Raw genomic sequence first — 26,254 nt, forward strand, 5'->3', positions numbered from 1 at the left:
TTATCAAGTGCATTGCAATGTTCACAGCATGACCAATACTGCCTTGCTGTTTTTAGAAGCAGGAGATAAATTCAGGGGTACGTCGGAATTGCTTCTCCCATATTTATTTTGGTCCTCCCATTGCTATAACCCATCCTGGGACCTGCTGGAGAAGAAGATAAATACTTTGATGGTGGGGTCTTCTGGTTCATAGTTCCATTTCTCACCCACCCTTTTGCACAAGCTCCTAGTCAGCACATGCGTCAAACCTACATTTCCTGCCTACAGCAGGAGAGATCAAGCTGCCATGTATCTCAGGTGAGGAGCGGCATGTCAGAGTATTAGATTCTGGGATCTAGATTATAGTTTCTGGCGAGAGCTTTCCCCTTGTTCTTTCTTGTTGCCCAGGCTTCATTCTTTTCATTCCAGGGGAAATTCATTGCAACTTTTAAGTACAGCGGCTTCTACTACGGAATGGGCCGGGACACAATCGAGTCCATCGCTAGGGAGGGACTTGCAACCTGCATTCATATGGAAATAGAGGTAACGATGGGGATGGAAGCACCTTAAGCCATAGCAAAGTCCGTGTAATTACCGTATTTTTCCATGTATAACATGCCCCCATGTATAAGACAACCCCTAATTTTTGGGACCACAACTAAATTTTTTTTAGGGGGATTGAGCTTTTTAGGGGGGGTCACCACCGCCAGTTGCTCTACAGCAAATTGCACGCATCACCGCAGCCAACAATCCAACAGTCGTCTGCACGCTCGCCACCAAAAGCCCATCTGCGAACTCGATGAAACCACTCATCAATACAGTATATCAACGTCCAATTGCCACTGTCACAGCCGATCGTCAGCAGGCCTTGCCGCAGCAACCAATCACACGCCCAATCGCCGCTGGCAATCTCCTGCTGACTGCTGACACCAATCGCCCGTTCCCCCCTCTGCTGTCCATGTATAAGATGGCCCACAATTTTTGCCTATTATTTTTAAGGAAAAACTATTGTCTTATACATGGAAAAATAGAGTATGTTTTTATCATAAACCAAGAGCTGGGCCTGTGTCAAGCGCTAGATCCAAAGCTGTGGTTCATTGAATCATAGAATGGTAGAGTTACAGTGGTGCCCTGCAAGACGAATGCCTCGCAAGACGGAAAACCCGCAAGACAAAAGGGTTTTCCGTCTGCAGAGGCGCTTCGCAAGACGAATTTCCCTATGGGCTTGCTTCGCAAGACGAAAAATGACGAAAAAAAATCGAATTTTTTTTTTGCTCCAAAACCCCTTATTCTGAATCGCTAAGCTGCTAAAAGCATTTTAGCAGCAAAACCGCTAATCCCCCCCCCCCCAAAAAGCCGTTTTTAGCCCTTTTTTAGCCAATAGCGCTAATAGCGCTACTCCGTCAATGGGCTTGCTTCGCAAGACGAAAAAACCGCAAGACGAAAAGACTCCCGGAACAGATTCTTTTCGTCTTGCGAGGCACCACTGTATATAATAAGTTAATTGTTAGTTATATAATCAATAACTAAGTTATATAATCAATAGCTAAGTTATTAATTAGATGCTTTTTTTCCAGAAACATGAACTCAAAGCAAGAACCTCATTTGAGCTGAAACAATTTCCCTACTCCTTGCTTCACTGCCCCACTAAAGAGGTTCAAGATCCATTTAACGAATGAATATTATTTATTTGTGCAGCCGAAGGCATTGAAAAAAAAAGACATGATACATAAATCAGAATAAAATACATTACACAGTTAAAATAATTATTAAAGCCAGGCATTCTGTAGGATAAGAGTGCTCCCCTGAACAATTTAATTTAGCATTCCACAATATTTTCGCCTTAAAATTCTTGCTCCAAAACAGGCCGTTTTTTCAGAGGTGAGAGGGGACCTGTCCTCTAATAAGAAGTTAATCAGATGCCCGATCAATCTCTCAAATGAGAGATGCCCACAATCCAGACTGCTGGCTCTGCACCTAAAATTAGGAGAATCCAGTCTTGACAGTACAGTTGTACCTTGGCTCTTGAATGGAATCCATTCCGGAAGTCCGTTCAACTTCCAAAAATATTCGCAAACCAAGACGCGGCTTCCGATTGGCTGCAGGAGCTTCCTGCATTCAGTCGGAAGCAGCGTCGGAAGTTTGGCTTCCAAAAAACGTTTGCAAACCGCAGCACTCACTTCCGGGGTTGCGGCATTCGGGAGCCAAAACGTTCAAGTCACAAGGCGTTTGAGAACCAAGGTACGACTCTACTGGTTAAACAGTCCTTACAGCCTTTGCGTCAATCTGGGGTACTGTGTGTGATTTAACAACTTCAGCCAAGGCCTGTGAAGCCTTGAAGCCAATGATAACCGAGTACCTCCGTTTTTTAAAGGGTGTTAGAAGCTTGAAGAATTCCTACTTCCAACCTCGGTACATCCTACTGATCCCAGTGAACAAAGAGAGATACGGGGGTCAGCTGCGACGGATGGGGCTGTTCAGTAGGGCAGAGATCGAAGAAGCCGTCCGCAGGGTGGGCATGTACATCCAACTTAACCAGGACTTCCCAGGGTTCTTTGACGCGGTCATCAACGTCGGTGAGTCCATCCCTTTGGAACCCAAGTCTCCTCTACTGGCAAGGTAGCGCTGCAGTCTTCCTGGGAAGGCAGTCAAATGGAAGAAGCAGAGTTTGCGCAGTCCATCCAAACTATCATAGCAAGCACTCCTAACTCGCCTAACTAACAGCACCGAGGGCCTTCTGACGGTTCCCTCCCTGCGAGAAGCCAAGTTACAGGGAACCAGGCAGAGGGCCTTCTCGGTAGTGGCGCCCGCCCTGTGGAACGCCCTCCCACCAGATGTCAAACAGAACAACAACTACCAGACTTTTAGAAGGCATCTGAAGACAGCTCAGTTTAGGGAAGCTTTTAATGTTTGATGTATTACAGTATTTTAATAATTTTTTGGAAGCCACCCAGAGTGGCTGGGGAAGCCCAGCCAGATGGGCGGGGTATAAATAATAAATTATTATTATTAGTAGTAGTATTATTCCTAACTTTCCCGTCCTGCACGAGATGCTCATGGGGTTAAAGGAGATTGCCAAGACATGCGCCAGCATCCATGTGATTGGGGGGGGGGCACAAGACAAATTGCCTGAACATTCATTCTCTGTATCTGGGGGGTGGGGGAGAAGTTATCAGAGTAGCTGGTGACCACAGCACTCAGTCAAAAATCCAGATGTGCCCACAGGCCTAAAGAAATTGCATGATCTCTGCCATAGGCAATACTTCTCTCTCTCTCTCTCTCTCTCTCGTATTTAATATTGCACTGCTTTTGCTAAAAAGTTCAACCTTTTTAACACAACGAATATCAGCATTTTTCATGGATCTTGATAGACAGACATGGTTTCAATTCTGTTAGTGTTTAATTACTTTTTAATGACTATCTTTTTATGTTTTTAGTTTGTTTTTCTATTGTATCTGCGTTTTGTATTTTTATCTGTAATTTGCCTTGAGTCTCAATTTGGGGGAAAGGTGGAATATAAATAAATAAATGTAATAACGATGAAGCCTCATAGCCTTGGAAGGACAAAATTACAAAGTTACAGCGCAGCTCCAAAGGGGTAAAGAATTTACTCCTACATATAATTCCCTTTTCAAATAATATACGAAGAATAAAAGTATCGTCCATCTGTGAGTTCCATAATTACTGAGAATAAAGATTCTATAAAGTCGTAGATGAGCCACTGGTGGTGCCAAGTGGCTTGGGCACCTTAATATAAGAAATAATATATAATATAAGAAATAATACCGTGCCATTTAGCAAATAAATGTGGTCATGCAAATTCTGCCCTTTAGCTACTTTTAGTTTATGAGACACCTTTTCAAGGAGGGCAATTTGCCACATTCTAGAATGCCAGCAATCCAAATTGTCACGGCTGAAGGTCTTCCAGGATTTGGCCGTGTTAATTCTTTTCTTTCTCTCCATATGTGTATCCCTTCACGTTCAGACGATTTTGACGAAGCATTCACCAGTCTGAGCAAACTCGTTGAGGAGTTCCTGGGGATAAAGCAGCCGTCGGAAACCGAGGTCAGAGTTTCTGCATCGGACACCAATCTCCTTTCAGGTATGGCATTGCAGATCCCCCCAGGTGTAGCCTGACAGTTCTTGTTCCATGCAAACATTTGCACTCATCATTGAAAGAGGAGGTCCTGTGCTAGGCTTGCCAGCCATTTGGCTTTGAAGTTGGCATTTTTACAGCATTACGCCCCTCTGATCGGTTTCATGCCCAGGTATTCTGGGCTATCAATCTAGAAATGTTACCTCTTCTGGGTGCTTGTGCATCAAGTCCATTTGCGCAAAATTGAGCTCACCCATTTCTAGAGCACTTTTCCTGTCCAATGCCAGTTTGATCTCATTCTCCCTCTCAAAATACATTTTGTTCAGCACTAAATTGTTCTTCTCACCTGAGATCTCCACCCACGACGACTCCGTGGAGGAGTCTGCCTCTTGAGGATTTTTACCTTATTGGACTCCAGATCCTCTTTGATGTACAGACAGACACCACCTAGACCTGGTCCTTCCTACAGAATTTGTATCAATTTGTTCTCTCCATCCCACCAGGTTTCCATTAGGCTTGCTATAGCTTGTTCTGAGACCAAGCACTCCAGCTTGCCCATCTTGGCTCAGAGACTGCCGGCATCAGCATCAAACACCTATACATGAGGAGTATGTCTCCAGCCTTTCTTTGCTGCATGTGTTTTGCCCTGTGGCACTTTGGCCTCTCTGAATAGCTGTCATACGCCCCTGCTATCCTTGTCTCAATGCTCGTAATCATGAACCTGCTGGCTCCCTGATCCCCACACATCCGATTGAAAGCTTCTCTGCCACCTCTTTTAATTTAACCTGCCAAGTGCTCAGCAGAAAGTCACCTTCAACAGAGGCCTTTGGGCATGTGAGCCAAAAGTTCACAAAACGTGAAAGGCTTTCTTTCTTTCTTTCTTTCTTTCTTTCTTTCTTTCTTTCTTTCTTTCTTTTTCTTGCCTCCTTGGTGGATGCAATGATTAAGGAGGGCAGAGGAGTTAAAAAGGAGCCCTCCTCCCCCTTATCATTTTATACTGTGCCATAAACCATCTGATATTCCTTGCAGGAGCTCTTAATGGCCTCTAATGTCTTTGCCGTCCTGTCAATTTGCATTTCTTCGTCAGCCACAGCAACTTCATTATGAGCGCTGAGTTGGGGCAATTCCACCATCCATAAAAGTAACTTTGAAATTTACTACGCTCCATTAAATTCATTTAGAGTTTCATTTGTAGGTGTTCCGAATTAAAGTAATGATCGTATTTTGGGGGGGAGATTGCTCTTTCCTTATGGATGAGGGGAAATTGTTTGTTTGTTTGTTTGTTTAGGAAGGAGGGGGCGAAATCTTGCCTCAAGGTTGACTCTTTTAGTATGAACATTTGCAGTAAGATCGTAATAGGGGGAGATTGGATGTTTGATATAATGGGAAGCTATTAAAAATCTTCTTCTTCTAATGAACAGACATCCGTGAGCTTTTGCTAATGGACAGAGAGCAAAGAGGCTGCTGTGGGTGGAAGTGGCATTCAAGCAGAGTGATGGAGGTGCCATAATTGTTCCCCTTGGCCAGCTCCAGCCCAAAACATATTTTGGGTTTCGGAACAACCATCCTAAATGATGTTCAGAAATGCCATTTTCCTGCACAAGGCCCATTCGCACATTTATTCACAGTTCCTGGTCTTTTTAATAGGGCTTTCACCGAAAACCCTGTGGGCCCACGGAGAGCTTTCTGGGGCCCAGGAAGTCAAGAGGGCCTGAGCTAAGCTTAAAACCCATTCCCATGAGGGGGAAAACCCAGTAGATAACCCTTGAGGGTGTTTATGAAAACCTACTTCCAGTGTCCAGATTCTGCATTCTAGGCTGAACTTCATTAGCCATTTTAGAACAGAGCAAGCAACATTCTTAACCCTGGCCACAGCATCCCCTCTCCATTTCTTGGAGGGAAGCAGAGAGAGAGAGAGAGAGAGAGAGAGATGTTGTATAGTTTAGGTGGGGACCCTGGGACCCTCCAGGTGTCGCTGAACTACAACTCCCATCATCGCTGGCTGCAGTGGCTGATGGGCCCCGTAGTCCCATAGCAACTGAAGGGCCACAGAACCCCACCTTCCCTTCTGCAAGGGGATTCTAGAACAGGCCGAGAGGCCCGGAGGTGGGTGTCGTCTTCCGTGACGTGCTTTCTCAAGAATGGCAAGGCGCCAGAAGTCCTTAATTCCCGCTGGCCTTTCTGCCGATCCCGTTTGCCGGGCTAAGTGAGCTCCCCTTCTCTTTCTCAGTTCCAAACGGGATGCTCACCGTGCCTCCGAAAACAGCCTCCGTCAAAGGAACCGATGGGGTAGCGCCATCGCCCACCCCCAGCGAGTTTTTGGACTCATCGGCCAAAAATTACTCTGCCGTCATATCGGCCAGACTTTCGGCAGAGAAAACACCAGTGGTAAGTGTGTGTGTGTTTGTGTGTGTGTGTGTGTGTGTGAGAGAGAGAGAGAGAGAGAGACACACTATGATTAAAGGTAAAGGTAAAGGGACCCCTGACCATTAGGTCCAGTCGTGACCAACTCTGGGGTTTCGGCGCTCATCTCGCTTTATTGGCCAAGGGAGCCGGCGTACAGCTTCCGGGTCATGTGGCCAGCAGGACTAAGCCGCTTCTGGCGAACCAGAGCAGCGCACGGAAACGCCGTTTACCTTCCTGCCAGAGCGGTACCTATTTATCTACTTGCACTTTGACGTGCTTTTGAACTGCTAGGTGGGCAGGAGCAGGGACCGAGCAACGGGAGCTCACCCCGTCGCGGGGATTCGAACCACCAACCTTCTGATCGGCAAGTCCTAGGCTCTGTGGTTTAACGCACAGCACCACCCGCGTCCCTTATGATTAATCATACCCAAAGTCTTACTTACACCAAGGGTTCCCTACATGATCATTACAGCCAGCTGATTCTGCTCGCGTTGCAGCCCATGGAAGTGGCAATCAGCGGCCACAGGAGAGAGGGCCTTTTCTGCTGCAGTGTCTCTAAATTCTCCCTGAGCTTTGGCAAGTGCCAACACTGACGATGCTCAGGTGTCTTTCAAAAGACCTAAAGGCCCGCTCCCAGACCTTTATATCTCACTATATTAGAATTTTATATCTGTCCTATTTGAGAGAGAGAAAACTATAGCCAAACGAAATCGTGAGCAGGATTTGAATAAGAGACAAGGAAAGGAGAATAAAGAAATGATTCTAATATAAGTTACAATAGAAAATAAATGGCAGGTATGGCAGCAGATAAAGGAATACAATAGGAACATCCTTGACGTAAGGATGGGAAGCCAAAATGTAAGGAATTGTTATATTGAAAGTGAATTGAATAATGTCAAATTATAAAAAAAATATAATAATGTCAAATTATAAGAAATTACTAAAAAATTATTTTTAAAATGAATTTTATTAACTCTGCCTCAGTTTTTCCCTTTAAAATTTCCTTCCTGTATTTTAATATTTCAATATGTAGTTTAATGTTTTTGTGCACGTGGCTTTAACTACACACTGTGCGAAGGAGTATCACGCCTGCTGTCTGCCCTGAATCTGCTGACATCCTGCTTCCGTGGATGACTTCGACTTGTAGCATTCTGATGAGAGAGGTCTCAGGTTCAGTCATTCCCCCTCTAGTTGAAAGGATCAAGTAAAAAAAGTGATGGTAAAAAACAACTCTGTCTCGGACTTAGAGAGCCACAGCCCATCAGAATGGTCAGTGTTGAGCTACAAGGATAAATGATCCATTATTTGCCAGCTTCCTATATATTCCTATGCAACTAATCCTTCCCGTATCACAGCCGGAAGGAGTTGGAAATCCAATGGAAGCTGTTTTTTTTAAAAAACACACACACACAGAGGTTCTAGAATGATGGTGTGTAATAATGCTGAATCTGAGCTCAGCAGGCATGGCAGCTATGGAATTATTACTATCATTCCTTATTGCTAAGAAGATTTGTTCCCCGGTTTTCTGGAGTTTGAGTTCCAGATGGAGAAGAGAAGCCGGAAACCGATCCATTACCCACCAATTAGCAAAATGCTTTCGTTTTTCTGGAGAGAGGTAGGGATCGGGAGGGCAACTGCCCCCCACCCTTTACCCATACCTTGAACATAATAATTATAATAACAATTTATGATTGATACGCTGCCAATCTGACTGGGTTACCCCATCCGCTCTGGGCGGCTTCCAACAAATTAAAACAACAGTAAGACGTAAAAACTTCCCGATACAGGGCCGCCTTCAGATGTCTTCTAAAAGTTGTCTGCTTGTTTATCTCCTTGGCATCTGGTGGGAGGGTGTTCCACAGGGAGGGCGCAACTACCAAGAAGGCCCTGTGCCTGGTTCCCTGTAACTTGGCTTCTTGCAGTGAGAGGACCAGAGGGTCCTCAGAGGAACAATAGCATCAAACATTAAGCAATCAAACATTGTGATTAGCGAAAATGACAGCCTAGAAATATTTTAAAAATAACCAAACAATAAATAAATAAATCCCTCAACACAGAAATTTAGGTGTTAGGGAACAGAGCTGCTGATTAGCCATCTCCCTGATAATCTAGGTTTCTGTGTTCAAGGACTGATTTTGCGTGAGCCCCCTCTCACCCAGAAACAGGTCTTGCTGTCTCTTCTCTGGTTTTAGGCAGAGAGGGGCTTCTCTGCTGTTTCACAGCCCCTCCCAAGTTTTATTCTAACAAGTTACCTGTGATTCCTGCACGACAGGGGGTTGGACTAGATGACCCCTGGGGGTACCTCTACAATTATACGATTCTAAGTTGATTGTGCTTCTTTTTCAGGAGGAGGCTTCTCTTCAGAGGCGGCAGCAGACGGCCAAGCAGGGGCTGACAGGGAAGGCTGTGAGTTCCTATAGCCAGCTGTTTCAGAGGTAAGGAAAGGCACGCGAAGGGGCTGCAATGAGCTGGAGCGGGAAGGAGGCTTCTTCCGTGATCCCAGAGCTCTAAGAAACCAGGAAGTAAAGTACTGTATTTTTCGCTCTATAAGACGCACCAGACCACAAGACGCACCTAGTTTTTGGAGGAGGAAAGCAATAAAGAAAATATTCTGAATCTCAGAAGCCAGAACAGCAAGAGGGATCGCTGCACAGTGAAAGCAGCAATCCCTCTTGCTGTTCTGGCTTCTGGGATAGCTGCGCAGCCTGCATTCGCTCCATAAGACGCACACACATCCCCCCTTACTTTTTAGGAGGGAAAAAGTGAGTCTTATAGAGCAAAAAATACGGTGTTTATGCTCATTGACTGGGGAGCTTGGTAGCCACACACCCCAAGCCACGCTCTGCACTATTAATTCCCGACCACTTTCGTCGGAGGTGCTGAAGTCTTGATCCCGCCAAGGTTTTTGCAGGCAATAAACAGCTTGTTTTCCAAATATGTTTCAGAACTCATGAAGGACAATACTTGTGATGGGATTTGATTTCTTAAAAGATGTATTCGGAAATAACAACAACAACAGCAATTATCAAGAATAGCAATTATATTAACAACAACAATTCATTTGTACCCCACCCACCTTACTGGGTTGCCCCAGCCACTCTGTGTGTTGGATTCTAACACAGAGGAGTCTCCCTCGTCAGTCTGTTCTCTCATTTTTACATTTCTTGCTTGGGAAGAGGGCTACATTTCATCAGGAGGGATGGAGGACAAATTCAGTTTCGTTTTCATGAGAAACTATCTGATCTGCACTTTCCCAATGCAATAGGTGAACCAACACACAGCCTGCCTTCAAAATGTGCACTTCTCTGAATTCTGCAATGCCGTTCTCCAGTCAAACAATATGTACAAAAATACATATATTAGTGAAGCTAACACACACACACATACACATTATGGGGAATTGCCTGCCAAAATCTGTATATTAGAGAAAACGGCAAGTAGAAATGTGTGTGTTGAAAGAAATTTGCACTAAAATGCTGACAGGTTTTCATGAATAATGTTTTTTTTAAAATCACAAATTGCTACAGGAATGTGGAGAACTGAATTTAGGACTGGCAAAATAATAATAATAAATAATAATAATAATAATAATAATAATAATAATAATAATAATAATTTATTTATACCCCGCCCATCTGACTGGGCTTCCCCAGCCACTCTGGGCGGCTTCCAACAAAATATTAAAATACTGTAATACATCAAACATTAAAAGCTTCCCTAAACAGGGCTGCCTTCAGATGTCTTCTAAAAGTCTGGCAGTTGTTCTCATTGACATCTGGTGAGAGGGCGTTCCACAGGGAAGGCACCACCACCGAGAAGGCCCTCTGCCTGGTTCCCTGTAACTTGGCTTCTCGCAGTGAGGGAACCACCAGAAGGCCCTCAGAGCTGGACCTCAGCGTCCGGGCAGAACGATGGGGTTGGAGACACTCCTTCAGACTGGCAAAATAGGAAACAGAGAAACCGAAACTGACTGAGCCATCCATTCCGGGCTTTGTGCTGGGGGAGTGGGGAGGAACCAACTCCAGGACGTGCTGCAGGAGAGGAACCATTAGGCAGAGTGAGGTGGCCGCTACTTAGGTTCTCATTGCCAGGTGGGGAGAGATGTACTTATGGGATTTTCAGATGCCCAAATACAGTGGTGCCTCGCAAGACGAAAAGAATCCGTTCCACGAGTCTCTTTGTCTTGCGGTTTTTTCGTCTTGCGAAGCAAACCCATTAGCGGATTAGCGCTATTAGCAGCTTAGCGCTTTAGAAAAAGGGGTTGGGGAGCGAAAAAAACCCTCAAGAATCGCAAGACATTTTCGTCTTGCGAAGCAAGCCCATAGAGAAATTCGTCCTGCGAAGCACCTCTGAAAACGGAAAACCCTTTCGTCTTGCGGGTTTTCCGTCTTGCGAGGCATTCGTCTTGCGGGGCACCACTGTAACTTAACTGCCCTTGGTACTGTACACTTTACCTTGGTGGTGGCCATGGGGCGCTATGTGCTGCTCTGCCTCAGGCAGCAAAGCATCTTTGCCCTTCCGTTCCATTAACCTGACTTACACCTGTTGCCAAATTTAGCTTCCTTTTGGTGCAAAACCTAGCAGGCGCGAAATACAGCCAGCTTTGGATGAGCTCTCTTATTCAGAAAAGCTGCTCTTGCTTTGAATTTGTTTTGCCCGAGACTTTGGTTGACTGGAGCACTCTGTGAACGTTGGGGGTCAGAGAGGAAGTCCGTCTCTCTGAAAAGTAATTGCAAAAAGCCTCAATAGATCTCTGCCTTTCCCCTCTTTCTCCTTTCCCTGGCTGAGCTCTTGGGGGGTGGGGGGTGGGAGGGAAGAAAAAGCATCTGCTTTGATTTAGAACACAATGGCCTCTTTCACGGAAAATAGTTCTTTGCTCCTGGAGTTCAGCGGCTTCGCGGTTCTCCATCCAGCCACTCTGTTGCCGAGAGACAGAGGGGCGGCTTTCTTTATCGAGAGCTCTCTGCAAGACAAAGGTTTGAGTTCCTTCTCCCTGTCCCTTGTGGGCACCACAGCACAGAATGAATCTAACGTCACTTGATTAGTCAGGGTGCTAATGGGCTAAAGAGAAGGCTGCCTCTGCAGGGTCATGTCTACTTCAAACATAAGTGGGAAATGAAAAACATTTTGCACACCTATCTGAGAAACGCCGTGTAAAAAGGTCTCCGCCGCCTTGAAGAGGGATGGCTGCCGTATCTCTCGTGCACTTTTGTTGAAAGTCAGCCAGTTTTCTCCTAAACAAATGCAGCAGTTTGGATTCCGCAGGGTGGGTGCAAATTTGGCTCAGGGAGGGCAGCTGTTTGCATTTTGAGCTCTATTCAAGGTGTGAGTAGTAGCATGCAAAGCCCGAATGGCTTGGGACCCAGGTACCTAAAAGGGCGTCTCTCCCAGTATCAAGCAACTCAGGCCCTACGATTGGTGGGGGAGACAAGGGAGACACTGGCTGGTTGGCTCTGACCCATGGCAGAGCCTTATCTGTGGTGGCTCCCCGTGGCCTCCCTAGGGGAGATGCTTCAATCCCACGCATTATTAACATTCAGGAACAACTCAAAAATGCTCCTGTTTATCCAGGCATTTGATGACTGAAAAATACTGCTCCTGGCAACCTTGATATTATAAGCTTTGTGGTCATATGATTGTTTTTTGATGTTTAAAACACATGTTCATTTTATTTTAATTGTACCGTTTTAACGGTTTTGCATTGGCCACCCTGAGTTCCTATGGGGTGTAAATTTAACAAATGATAATGATGATACCCGCTTCAGTGCTGCTGGCCTTTCACTAGGCAGGGGTTAGATCCTGGGGGCCAGTCGTGGCCTGAGCCCCCCCCCTTCCCCTCTGTTGGAAGGTAGAGCTGTGTGCCGCATGGTCTACAATTCCCATCATTCCTGGCTAACAGGACCAGTGGTCAGGGATGATGGGAATTGTAGTCCCAAACACCTGGAGGGCCAGAGTTCGCCTACGCCTGGTCTAGTCTGTGCTGGAAGATGCTGTCCTCTCGCTGGGAGTATTGACGTAAATTCAACTGCTACCCTGTTGGCTCTTGTGTGTGCTATCTTTTCCTTTGCCCTCAGGCCACCCTGAGCATCAGAATTCATGAAGAGATCCAAAGTGTGAACACCTTTTGATCTCTCCCCACGATAGCAAAGCTGGCTAGCAAGTATTAATAGTATTCCCCATACTATGCCACTGTAGTAATTTCATGCCTGGTAGCAGTTCCAGCCTACTGGAGGTGATTGGCACCCTTTGGAATGAGGACATCGTCCTCACAAGCAGTAGTACAGTCATCTTCCAACATGCCAGCCAGCCATGCTCCCCCAGCTTCTACAACCACAAAGCGTGCAATTATATGCCATGCATAGGGTTCCCTCTGGCGTTAGACCTACTCTTGAGTAGACCATTGACACTGATAGACATGACTATGCTTGGTCCATTGATTTGAGTGTGTCTGCTTGGAGGGAAACGTTGTTGGAATCAGCCTGTAGTTAATTTATGGCTTTCTTAATAATAATTCTCAGCCTTGAACTGTGGCATCCAGTAAGTAGCCCAGCTGGCTTTAAAGGGGGACTGGACAAATTCATGGGTGATCGATGGAGTCACTAATGGACATTGTTGTTGTTGTTGTTTAGTCGTGTCCGACTCTTCGTGACCCCATGGACCAGAGCATGCCAGGCACTTCTGTCTTCCACTGCCACCCGCAGTTTGGTCAGACTCATGTTTGTAGCTTCGAAGACACTATCCAACCATCTCGTCCTCTGTCGTCCCCTTCTCCTTGTGCCCTCCATCTTTCCCAACATCAGGGTCTTTTCCAGGGAGTCTTCTCTTCTCATGAGGTGGCCAAAGTATTGGAGCCTCAGCTTCACGATCTGTCCTTCCAGTGAGCACTCAGGGTTGATTTCCTTCAGAATTGAGAGGTTTGATCTTCTTGCAGTCCATGGGACTCTCAAGAGTCTCCTCAAGCACCAGAATTCAAAAGCATCCATTCTTCAGCGATCAGCCTTCTTTATGGTCCAGCTCTCACTTCCATATATCACTACTGGGAAAACCATAGCTTTTACTATACAGACCTTTGTTGGCAAGGTGATATCTCTACTTTTTAAGATGGACTAATGGACATAGGCTGTGACAACTACCTGGAATCTCCTATGTTCAGAGAAGCATCAGTTGTTGGGGAGCAGAAACAGCAGAGGGCGATTGCCTTTCCATCCATTCCCGCTTGTGGGCTTCCTGGAGAAACGTTGCTGGTTACTGTAAACTGGACTCTGAGCTGGGGAGAAACTTTGGCCTGATCTACCAGGGCTCTTTGTACATTTGTTTGAGTGACTGCAGCAGCCAGTGGCAAAGCGTTCCCTATGGACAGCCATGCAAGCTTACTAACTTGCCTAGCACCATGGAGAAGCACAAACTGTTGTCTTTGGATAAACAGCTATTCACCTCCCCTGTGACCGCCTGGAAATAATCTGCCTGCTAAAGGAAAGAGCACAGGGGTTTCTGCAAATCTGTTCTGTGTGCGGTGCCAGCGGGCCTCTGCATTCTCTCCCATATCGTTTTCTCCTTGGGAAATCCTCTAGCTCCAGGCAGGAGCAATGGACAGCGTTTTCCAGGTGTGAGTACAGGTGTACTTGCATACCTGCTCACTCATGTCGCTAATATAACCTGAGCACACCGTAGCATTTGCTTGTTTTCTAAGCTGCCATAGAGAAAGGTGGGATATCAACAAATGCCCCAATTACAACTAAAACATGGCCCCAATGTGCCTTTTTAAAGCAGAGAACTCAGTTTGACACAATTTTGTTAAAATAATTTGAGCCAAGGCACTTTTGGGGAAATTGGAATAGTAAATTGCTGGCGTGCCTATAGGTAAAGGTAAAGGGACCCCTGCCCATTAGGTCCAGTCGTGACCGACTCTGGGGTGGCGGCGCTCATCTCGCTTTATTGGCCGAGGGAGCCGGCGTACAGCTTCCGGGTTGTGTGACCAGCATGACTAAGCCGCTTCTGACGAACCAGAGCAGCGCACGGAAACGCCGTTTACCTTCCCGCCGGAGCGGTACCTATTTATCTACTTGCACTTTGAGGTGCTTTTGAACTGCTAGGTTGGCAGGAGCAGGGACCAAGCAACGGGAGCTCACCCTGTTGCGGGGATTCGAACCACCGACCTTCTGGTCGGCAGGTCCTAGGCTCTGTGGTTTAACCCACAGTGCCACCCTTAGCACTGTTCATACTGTCCATAGAAATAGCATTATTTGTCAGCTTAATGTATTTGCTAGTAATTATTTCTTTTTCCTATGGAAAGTTGCTTCTCACAAGCATCTGGTTGTCCTTTTTGATGGGCCACTGGCCTGATGCAATGGGCTTATATTCTTACATTTAAAATCCATTTCTGTCACCCTCTGGGAGGATGTTTGTGTCACCAACATGGCCCTGTAATATTTTGCCTCCATGCAGGGCAGTGATGGGGAATCTGAGCCCCCCTGGATGATGCTGGACTCCCATCAGCCCCAGCCAACATCACCAATAATCAAGGAGGAGGAATCCAGCAGCATTCAGAGGGTAACAGGTTCCCCATTCATGATGTGCATAGAATCATAGAATCGGAAGAGACCACAAGGGCTATTGAGTCCAACTCCCTGCCAAGCAGGAAACACCATCAGAGCACTCCTGACATATGGTTGTCAAGCCTCTGCTTAAAGAAGGAGACTCCACCACACTCCTTGGCAGCAAATTCCACTGTCGAACAGCTCTTACTCTCAGGAAGTTCTTCCTAATGTTTAGGTGGAATCTTCTTTCTTGCAGTTTGGATCCATTGCTCCGTGTCCGCTTCTCTGGAGCAGCAGAAAACAACCTTTCTCCCTCCTCTATGTGACATCCTTTTATATATTTGAACATGGCTATCATGTCACCCCTTAACCTCCTCTTCTCCAGGCTAAACATGCCCAGCTCCCTTAGCCGTTCCTCATAAGGCATCGTTTCCAGGCCTTTGACCATTTTGGTTGCCCTCCTCTGGACCCGTTCCAGTTTGTCAGTGTCCTTCTGTTGTCAGGTCCTTCTGACCTTCTGTCAGTGTCCTTCTGTTGTTGGCATCTGTCTGTCTGTCTCAAAAGACAATGGAGTGCGCCTCCAAGGGCAAGGTCAAACGGCTGTGTTAGCAGCACCAAAGTGACCCCCTGGGGCGCTAGCCTGGGCAGTATGTCTGGAGGTCCTGGGTTGCCCAGACGACAAGACCCCCTACTTTGCCTTGCTGTTGTGGTCCAAAGAAAAGCAGAGCAAGGCATTTGGCACCAGCTTGGCTGCAGCAGTTGCCAGAAGGAGTTGTACAAGGCAGCATCCAACCGTCTTAGGGACTCGACTCCAGATTTGTGTAGGGTTTGCTCCTTAGCCTTTTCTTCTCCCGAGGATGTCCTGCAAGGCAGCAGAGGCTTCTCCTTCTCCTAGATGGGCTACCTTCCATGTGGATGAGCCCTATATAAGGGTTCAGAAAAATCACTGTTTGGAATGGAGATGGCCGTTCTACCCAACTCATGAGAATGATGAAAACTGCTCTTGTAGAAAAGCTTGGAGAGGCATACAGCACCCATGATAAGTCCTGGGGATGCCACACTGCAGCCCCTCCATAGGCCCCCTCCAGAAAATGAAATTATCTAGTAAATCCCAATGCTCTGTTCTCCCAACAAAAGGGAGCCAGGCAGAGGGCCTTCTCGGTGGTGGCGCCCGCCCTGTGGAACGCCCTCCCACCAGATGTGAAGGAAATAAGCAACTATCTTATCTTTAAAAGGCATTCTGAAGGCAGCCCTGTCTAGGGAAGTTTTTAATATTTAATGCTGTATTGTTTTTAACACCCAATTGGAAGCTGCCCAGAGTGGCTGGGGAAACTCAGCCAGATGGGCGGGGTATAAATAATAAATAATAATAAATTGTTGTTGTTGTTATCAGGCTAAATGTGTCCAAACTATTTGATCTCTTTAGCAGTCTTTCCCCCCTGTAGAATCCAGTATAACACCTATAAAATCACTGGGTTGTAGGAGACCCTGAGAGCCATATCATTCAACACCATTGGTACAACATAGGGAAGAGAGGCCCAGGTTGACAATGCGAATTGGGGATGTTATGCTAAGGTGTCATCACACTGGAAAGAAGGGAACGAATCTTGACTTCCTCTCCGACGCATATAACAGAGAGAAGTCCTCATATACTCTCATACTTCCTTATGTGTCATTCCAGCTATTTTGACGGCACCTCCGCAGCAGTTGCCTTATCACATGCTCGGTTTTTGGAACCCCCATCTCAGGTTTCGAGGTTGTCACCCAGAAAAGACAGCAGCCCAGATCGTGGTGTCCCACCAGCTAGCCCAGACCGAAGGTGGGTAAGGGCAAAAGTGTTCTTTGACAAGGGGCGAGGTGGGCAGCTTCTGCCATACAGCCTTGCCTGGAGTGCATGCCTGGATCCTAATGGCTCCTCTGGTTTCATCAGGGACTGGTTTCTTCCCTGTGGAAACCCCTTTCAGAGGAGCAGCCCAGCCAGTCTGGAGCAGCAAAAAATAAAAAAAAGGCTTTGGCACAGAAACTGGCTTAGTGTGGAATGAGCTGTCACAGACAAGTATCCTGTTTCATCTGATGCAACCCATGACTTGAGTTGTAATTGAATATAAATGCATGGTGTAACCTTACCAAGGCTAATGTAACGGCACCTGGAAGGGCTGGCAGGCTTCTTTTGGCTTGGCTGAAGCTACTACTAGCCTTAAGGGCAGGAAGGGCGCCCAGGGAAATCCCCGGCGATCCCCACATCTCCATGACAGCGCCTTTCCCTGGCCCATTCTGCCTTCTGGCTCCTCTTTAGTAAAGGTAAAGGTACCCCTGCCCGTACGGGCCAGTCTTGACAGACTCTAGGGTTGTGTGCCCATCTCACTCAAGAGGCCGGGGGCCAGCGCTGTCCGGAGACACTTCCGGGTCACATGGCCAGCGTGACATCGCTGCTCTGGCGAGCCAGAGCCACACACGGAAACGCAGTTTACCTTCCCGCTAGTAAGCGGTCCCTATTTATCTACTTGCCCCCGGGGGTGCTTTCGAACTGCTAGGTTGGCAGGCGCTGGGACCGAACAACAGGAGCGCACCCCGCTGCGGGGATTCGAACCGCCGACCTTTCGATCGGCAAGCCCTAGGCGCTGAGGCTTTTACCCACAGCGCCACCCACGTCCCTTGGCTCCTCTTTACTCAGTTTAAATTTGCCAGCTGTAAAGATCTCGAAGCCGGCTGAAGCCTGCCTCTTGCAGGTGGTTCCTGCATTCATTTGTATCTGCGGAAACAAAACCTTCCTTCCTTTCCATTTCCTCATGTTAAGGTGTTTTAACTCTGCAAGCGCCTGCACTTAGCACCTTTAATTGTGTTTGTGAGAAATCAACTGTGAGCCAAGCTTGCAAGAAAGCAGGCTGCTGTGTGTGTGTGCGCGCGCATGCACTCACATTCATTCATAGTGTGTGCTTGTGTGCGCACCCCAACTGCTGTGTGAACTTGTGCTCCACCAAGTGAAAATCTGTACCCTACGGTGGTGCAACAGCTGGCCAAAGGGATGCAGAATATTCAGCTTTCCTGTCTTCTACTTTGCATGTGAGTTCTGATTGGAGCGGGAGAGAGGGTGGCTCATACCATTTGAGAACGCAGGGAGAGCCATGCTGGGTCAAAAGAATGGGGTCTCCAGTCCTGTCTCCTGGCCAGCCAGGCACCACCGAGCTCCCTGCAAGCTGCCAGTCCGAAGCATATTAGCAGGATGAGTGGCGGGGGGGGGGGCTTGGGGAGTCAGCCCAGCAGTAGCCTGCACCCCTTTCCTAATCAATATATCCACCCTTCGTTTTCAATTTCCTGCTTCCATTGCTTGGGACTGAAGAGCAAGTAAAACAAAAAATCAGTCCTGGTAAGTTTGTGCGAAAGCATGCCAAGATGTGAAGCTTGTTAATAGAGGTGCGATGTTGTTGTTTTGTGAACTATTTTTATCATGCCTGAGCGGCTTGCCTGGGGAATTGTGGGTCTCCCCCCCCCCCAAAAAAAATCTTGGAGCCTCCAGCATTTTCTAAAGCAAAGGGTCATAATTCCAAGCCGGTGTTCCCGATGCAGAGAGCAAGGGATGCGGCGTCGTATGGGTGCTGCATTGCTTCTGCACAGGACATGTACTAGGGATGGGGAGGGAAATGGATTTAGATTGCATTTAAGAGCACACCTCATTCAAACTTTCCAAAGCAATACACAAGTCGAAACACGGGCATGTTTCAAAATTTGCCTTATGTTAGTGAAAATATGCAAAAATAAGTGCTACGTTAGGGAACATTGCTTTGCAAAAATGTGCTTTATTAGGCAAAATGCCATACACAAACATGTGCCTTAGGAGAAATTAACACTAGAATTCTGATCTTTTAAAAAATGGAAACTGGTGTGGATTCCTGGAGAGCTGAGCTTACAACTGGAAAATGTTAAGAACCTGAGAGAAACCGAAATTGCAAGATTCACCCATCTCCATTGGCTCAGTATGATGGGCAATGCAGGAAGGAAGAAGGAGCTCCAGGCAGGGAACTGGGTGATGGTGGGAAGGAGGGACTGGCTTTGAGGTATTCCTGCCTATGGCACTTGCTCATTTGACTTTACCAAGGCTTGCAGTTCTACATCTGGCGTCAGCTCGACTGCAGAAGAAACCTCGGCACTCACCCTGGTAATAGATCTGGGGGTGCCAGTGAAGCAGAAGTGAACCAAGGAGTCCACAGCAGGATCCTCTTGCTCTGCTCCGCAGCTGGCGGGAGCACATCTCTTGATTATGCACAGCTGATCTAAGTATGGAGTGCCTGGCGCCTTCCGGCTGTTTTGGACTACAACTCCCATCAACCCTGCAACCACGTGCTTTGTTGGGCCTGATGGGAGTTGCAGGCCAGAGCATCTGGAGAGGCACTAGGTTGGCACAGACTATCTGAGCACACCCTGGCACTCATGTGGCACTGCTAAGTCGGAGGGGTGAAACATCTCAGGCAGACTTGGGTGTTGTTGTAAGATTCTGCAAGAGGCCCAAGTTGCAAAGTACATATCGGTTTTCTTCTGCTTGCTTGCTTGCTTTTTTGTTCATGAGAACCAAACTTTCCTTTCCCAGCCCCAGAGAGGCACACGGCACACCAAGATATTCGCTCAGCCTTTCGCCGGGAGCACTTTCATCCAGAAGCACGGCTTCTCAGCTGCCGCCCGCTGCCCCGGTTCCGTCAGCCGAGGAGACGGATGGTGAGCAGGAAGGCAGGAAAGGTGGGAGTGGAGGAAAAGCTTTGGCCATGAGCTCTGCTGGGCCAAGACGGAAACAGCCCATTTACAGCCCATGGGGGCCGGTTTCACCTACCTGTGATCCAGCCCCTCTGCTGTTTTTATGCTCTAAAGCAGGGCTGGGGAGCCTTTTTTTAATTGGAAGGACACATTCTCAAAAGGGCAACTTTGTGGAGCTCAAAAGCAGGCCTTAAATGGCTTCGGTGTGGGTTGCATGCCAGCCATACCAAAGTTTCTAGCCCTCTGCCCCTCCCCAATGCACACACACCTCCAGAGGTATTGCCACAGTTCAGAGCACATTCCAGCCATGTAAAGGCACTCAAGGACAGAGGGGGAAGGGTTGTGGCAGAAGAAGAGGCAGAGCTTAGGGAGGTGTTCCAAGGGCCAGGTGGAGACCCCAAAAGGCTGCATTTGGCCCCCAGGCTTGAGGTTCCCCACCGCTGCTCTAAAGAGACCAGCTATTGGTACGATTCCCTGGAGCAAGTCCTGAGCCTTCAGAGCGGTTTTGCATGGTATGTCCCTGACTCAAAGCTATAGTGATGCAAAAAAGAGAAGGGGCAAATGGCAGGGAAGGGAAATACCGTATTTTTCGCACCATAGGGCGCACCGGACCATAGGGCGCACCTAGTTTTGGGAGGCGGAAAACAAGAAAAAAATATTCTGAACCCCAAAAGCCAGAACAGCAAGAGGGATCTGGCTCCTGGGATACCGTGTGGCTGTTCTGGCTTCTGGGGTAACCGCGCCAAGCCTCTTCAGGGCAGCGGGATGAAGGCTCCCCCTGCCCAAAGAGGCTGCGCAGGGCTAAAGCAGAAGCCAAGACAGACGCGTCGCTGAAGGGGCACTGCGCCTTCTCTCTCTCTGTGCAGCGCCCCTCCTTCACAGGAAAGGTGCTGCGCAGAGAGGGAGAAGGTGTAGCGCACTTCAGCGAAGCTGGAGAAGGAACAGAAGGAGACCCTTCTGTTCCTCCTCCGGCTTCCAGGACCGGCGCGTCGCCGCGTCGCCTGCATTCGCTCCATAGGACGCACACACATTTCCTCTTCATTTTTGGAGGGGGAAAAGCGCGCGCTATAGAGCGAAAAATACGGTAATCCCTGCTGCGCTGCGCTTGTGAACTTCTGCAAAGGAGTTGGCAGACCAGCCCCAATATCCAGCGTTAGCAGTTAGGTGGCAGAGAAGTGTGCTGCTTATTGTGAATGACGTCACGCCCAACCCCATGCATCAGAAATGCTGACACACGAACCCCAGTTCACCCATGGCAAAGAACGAGCATATTTCATGGCGCGGCAGTTAGGCGCTGCACAAGCGGGAAGACCTTTTGTGAAGCGGTTCTCCTTGAACAGGGTGCTTTGTTAAGGTCCTCTCTGTTGGGCGTCTGCTAGAACCAGGACTCCTCCCATCTTCCCTGGCTGGGGCTGATGGCAGCTGGAGTCTTAACCCCACAGCCGCCACTCCTGTTCTAACGGCAGCTGCTTCCTACTCATCGGAACTGCCATTTTCCTTTCTTGCAGAGGTGACCCTTTCTCCCGAGTCCAAAGAGAAGAAAGCGCCCAAGCCCAAGCCTCCTCCTCCCGCCGTCCGCCAACTCGTAGACCGTCCAGGTTCCAACACCAAGCCAGTACTCCCTCCCATTCCGTCCGGGAGGAAAAGAAACAAACCTGCAGCAGCGGAAGGGCAACCCTCTTCTCTGTTGTCTAACCCAAAGCCTTCGTCGTAGCCGTTGTCCCCTCCACCCCCAGCCCCTCCCGGGAAAAGACTCCTTCGCTTCCAAGGGCTCCTCTTCACTGAGATCTGCCTGCAGCTCGCTTGAAAGCCTCTTGCCGGCAACAAGCCACTCGTAACAGGATGCTTGTTTTGGGTGACATGGGAGCCATTCGGAGGGCAGTCGGTGGGCTATTCCTCGCCATTTATACGTACGTCTTGAAATATCCAAGTCCCCCCTATGATCAGCCATTTGACAGGGTGTTTTAGTTTTGGTAGATATTTCTAAATCGCAGGCTTTATGAGGGTGACGGATGGTTCAGCTGATTATGATGCCTATCAGAGCTCTTATTTTTCCCCACGCGCCCAAGGAACAAAAGTAGCTTCTCATTTCACTATAAAAGATCTGACTAGCCAACGTGTCTACTGCGTTATTTCAAACAAGCGTTTGTTTACAGTTGGTAGCCCTTGAAATACGCCAGTTTAGTAAATTTATTCCTCAGTTAAAACACTGACGCAGAATCATCTGAGATTGCTTTAGGTGAGTGATAGTCCTAAAAACACTCCACATTCAAATGGCAGCTATTTGAAAATTGTGATGGGATCCTTCGGACCCAAGTGGAAAGGTTAGGTCAAAATGGCTTAGCTGTGTACGATATTGGGAAGTAGACTCTAAGAGGCATGTAATAGAAAAAGTGGTCCCATTTACCTCGGAAAAAGGAAGACCATTTTAGCATCCAAATAAAAATGCAATCTTTTGATCATTCTGTTTGGGACATTCTCTTTGAAACGTCAGCAATTGAAACACCCCACAGAAAATAAATCACCACTTAGGCTAAGCACCCAAAGCACTGGAGACATGTCTTTAACCCTCTGAAAGACCAGCTTCATCTCCCAGCAGCTGAGAAGGAGACATAAATCTCCAGCGACCAAGAAAAAGAGTTATAGATGAACCAGCTGGGAGCCATTAGCCAGGCAGGTTGCTTTCGGGTGTGTGAAATGGGAAGCACCCAGCAAACTGGAGAGCTTAAAAAAAAAGAGACATCTGCACCTGCTCTGCACCTCATTCTCATTGTAGGCATGATTCAAGGCCGCTGAGCCTTGTGCCAGCTGGCACCTGAAACCTTGGGAAAAAACGCTGATGCAAATTTAACTGTTTTGCTATAAAAAGCTCACTTCACAAATCTCTCTGGTAGAGAAGTATGGGTCAGACTGGCACAGCAGTTCTGCAACAAGACAACCCATGAGCTTTGTTGTATCGCATTCAAAAGAAATGTGCTAATTTGTTTGTGATCATAGTAGGTTCTGATTCCTTCACAATTTTTTTGCGTGTGCTGGCCATTAACGGCTTTACAGCTAGCAAGTGATGGTCTGCAAAAAACAACAACACACAACCCTTTACGTAGCACAGTGGTTATTGCCGTCCTTTTGCTTTCCTACACTGCAGCACCTCTCCTAAGCTGTTCAATCCCCAGTATTGGCTGTGGCGACCATTGACACCACAACCGCTCAGCTAATAGGTAATGAGGGTTCAACTTCATTAAAACAGACCAGAGCTCTCACAGCCAATTCTCGGGAGCTTCCTGAACACTGCAACTTGCGCATCCATCAGTTTTTAAATTAACATTCCCATGATTTGGCCAATGAATCGAATTCTCATCTCATTTACTAGAATGGTGTTTCAGGAATTAATATTCTAGGAGGTTGTTTCTTTTTGGGGGGGGGAATATAGCCACCCCCCACATCTTCTACACTAAATGCACATGTTCATCTAACCCAGCGGTTCTCAACCTGTGGGGCCCCAGATGTTGTTGGACCACAACTCCCATCATCCCTGAGCTCTGGCCTTGCTAGCTAGGGGTGATGGGGGTTGTAGTTCAACAACATCTGGGGACCCACAGGTTGAGAAAGGCTGATCTAACCAGTATTTGCAAGGCCCACAGCTGAAGACCCACAAAGCTTTATGATAGTAGAGATTAGTGGGAATGCCCTAAAATATCCCAGTTCTGCAAGTTAAGTATCCCTGAAGCTTGGGTTTCCAGCTGTTTTTGAACTACAACTCCCATCATCCTGGACCACTGGTCCTGCTAGCTAGGGATGATGGGAGTTGTAGTCCAAAAACAGCCGGAGAACCAAGTCTGGGAAACCTTGGTCTATATATTCAGTATTGTCTACTCTGACTGCTGCAGTCTCTGAGGATCTCAGGGGCAAAGAGGTCTTTCCCAGCCCTGTCAGCCGAGCCACCCAGGAATCAGCCTCGGATAAAGTGGACGCTTTTTACAACTGAATTATAACTCCTCCGTTTCCAGACTCCGCTCTAGTCAAAAGCAAAATAAATCCAGCGTCAAAGCTTGCTGATTAGAATACCATTAAATGCCACTTACAGTTCTTTGTTTCAGTGTATTGGAGACCAGGCCAGCAGCCAACAAAAAACTCAATATCCCTCACATGAGCCAGAAAACTATTTTCCCTTTCCACCTGAATTCTCTTTTTAACAGGGATTTACCCCCCGCCCCCTTTGCCTTATCCTGGTTTCCATAGCAGGCGATTTATGCTTACTGTAAAGGGGAGAGCAGCCAGGAAACTTGCCCAAAGTGTGTTTGGTGATTTACAAAGACATCTTTACAGCACCCCAAAGAGCCCCTTGCCATTCCGTCTAATTTGGGTGACAAAAGCGTCTATCTTGCACTTTGAAAGCAACGAGGATTCAAATAGACAGCCAAAGGAACTTGAAGATCTATCTTTTCTCAAGCCCACTGAACAGGGCAAATAAGATGCCAGAAAAGGAATTAAAGGGACCTTATAAACAGTCCAGCAGAGAGAGGGGGGCTCGGAAACTAGACTACACCATTCTCAACTTGCACGACAGAATGTGCCTAAGAGCTTTGCAAAAATGAAAAATCACCCACCTTTCAAGCTTTGCCGCTCCAGAATTTAAAAGTGAAATTCTGACTTCCAAAATTTGGCATTCTTGTGATGGTGGGTCTCTTTCAGTTTGGCAAGCATTTTTTTTAAAAAAATGGACCATATTAAGTGGTCAAATGCTAAACGCAGCTGTATTCCATGATCAAACACCATCTGACTAAATACCACATAAAGGTAAAGGGACCCCTGACCATTAGGTCCAGTTGTGACCGACTCTGGGGTTGCGGCGCTCGTCTCGCTTTACTGGCTGAGGGAGCTGGCGTACAGCTTCCGGGTCATGTGGCCAGCATAAGCCACTTCTGGCGAACCAGAGCAGCGCACAAAAACGCCGTTTACCTTCCCGCCAGAGTGGTACCTATTTATCTACTTGCACTTTGACATGCTTTTGAACTGCTACGTTGGCAGGAGCAGAGACCAAGCAAAGGGAGCTCACCCCATCGTGGGGATTCGAACCGCCAACCTTCTGATCGGCAAGCCCTACGCTCTGTGGTTTAACCCACAGCGCCACCCACGTCCCGTCAAAATATCACATATCCACTCCCAAATATCAAAAGTTGCAATCATGTATTGTAGGATGCCATGCACAGATACTGAATGTTCTGCAGTTCTACGGATACTGGGCAATCTGGTAAGATGCACATTTTCCAGGCCAATAGAAAGAAGGGCAGCCACACCCCACATACCCCAAAAAACCCAGCCAAGTGCAGGAAAGGGAAACAGATGGGGATGGCCGCCCCACACCCACCCTAGTGAACTACAACCCAGATTTTTAGTCATTTCCCCATCCCCTTTATTTGATGAGACTCTTGCTAGTTTAAAGACATACCTTAAATCAGAGCTTTCCAAACTTTTCATATTGGTAACACACTTTAGAAACACGCATCATTTCACAGTAATTCAGTTTTACTAGCAAGCCGGAGGTTAAACTAACCCCTTTCCAGCCCCGGGAGGAACTCAGGGAGAATTTGTGAGACACACCTAGGACTCAGCTAAATAATAAAAATGTTATAAATGCGTTATAACATTGTGACACCAGGTGGCAGTGTAGATCTGAAATTTTCCATTGTGAGCTTTAAAACGGTTTTCCTCCCCAGAGTATTTTCAGAGCGTTTTTTTATAGCTGTGTAGATGCAGCCCTACATAGTGCAGCCGACACACTAACGTGTCGTGACACACAATTTGGAAAGCTCTGCTTTAAATTGTTTGCGGGTCAAGCAGAGTGTGGGAAGGGGTACATACCTTCAAGATGAAACCCAACTCATGTCTTCATTTCAAGCCAGTTTCAAGGCTCCTCCAGACTGTCAGTATTTTGCAGGAGCGGTTCAAGGGGGCTTGTTGAGAAATGTAGGTTTGAGCAATTAATGTGTATTCAAGCACTCTGCCACTATAACACAGGTAACTTCAATCTTTTCAGACCCAGGACCTACCTTTAACCGAAAATGCATTTGGGGACCAATTTCTTAATCTTTTACTATATATTCGCAGGGCAATAGTGCTCCTGTTGCGACCCGGCCGTGGGCCACCGCCTGTGAGTCCGTACCCACAGCTGAAGGCGAGGCCTCTAGCGCAATAAATTCAATTTTTAAAAGGAAGTGGACTTTTTGCAGCTGGAAAAGTGATGACAAAACACACTGAGAAGAGTAGAATGAACAATTGAGACAGGAAGATGAATAACCCCCCCCATAACCAAATCTGGATGAGTGCTCAATCAAGACTGAATATAGTTCAACCTCCACTAAAACATTGCACCAGCAAACCTGGACGAATGCACAATAAACAAGTCTAGAGGAGTCCTCAAACATATCCAGGTAAAATTTATTTGGGGGTAGGAGGTACACAAAATAAACTAAAAGAAGTCATCATCATA

General features: G+C 47.2%; 1 protein-coding gene and 1 long non-coding RNA gene across 3 annotated transcripts in view; one reads left to right on the plus strand and one right to left on the minus strand.

Annotated features, from left to right (window-relative positions):
* The window catches only part of LRGUK (leucine rich repeats and guanylate kinase domain containing), a 57,248-nt gene extending 35,368 nt beyond the window's left edge, over nucleotides 1-21,880 (plus strand). Inside the window, exons 13-21 of one of the 2 annotated variants that reach the window (XM_083401920.1) lie at nucleotides 409-522; nucleotides 2,354-2,555; nucleotides 3,965-4,081; nucleotides 6,306-6,463; nucleotides 8,828-8,916; nucleotides 16,700-16,837; nucleotides 18,359-18,385; nucleotides 19,604-19,728; nucleotides 21,273-21,880. In XM_083401920.1, the coding sequence (XP_083258046.1) occupies nucleotides 409-522; nucleotides 2,354-2,555; nucleotides 3,965-4,081; nucleotides 6,306-6,463; nucleotides 8,828-8,916; nucleotides 16,700-16,837; nucleotides 18,359-18,385; nucleotides 19,604-19,728; nucleotides 21,273-21,478 (1,176 nt within the window). In that variant the 3' untranslated portion in view covers nucleotides 21,479-21,880. The remainder of the gene's footprint in view (nucleotides 1-408; nucleotides 523-2,353; nucleotides 2,556-3,964; nucleotides 4,082-6,305; nucleotides 6,464-8,827; nucleotides 8,917-16,699; nucleotides 16,838-18,358; nucleotides 18,386-19,603; nucleotides 19,729-21,272) is intronic. The other variant, XM_083401921.1, reaches the window with a different exon arrangement.
* On the minus strand, nucleotides 1,647-3,970 carry LOC310659298. Its single transcript, XR_014502732.1, has 2 exons — nucleotides 3,835-3,970; nucleotides 1,647-2,615 (listed from the first exon to the last, which is right to left on the minus strand). It is a non-coding gene; the product is annotated as an uncharacterized lncRNA (long non-coding RNA).
* Nucleotides 21,881-26,254: the final 4,374 nt, after the last annotated feature.

The sequence above is a fragment of the Podarcis tiliguerta genome, assembly GCF_965153285.1.
Source record: "Podarcis tiliguerta genome assembly, chromosome: 10".
Lineage (NCBI taxonomy): Eukaryota > Metazoa > Chordata > Lepidosauria > Squamata > Lacertidae > Podarcis > Podarcis tiliguerta.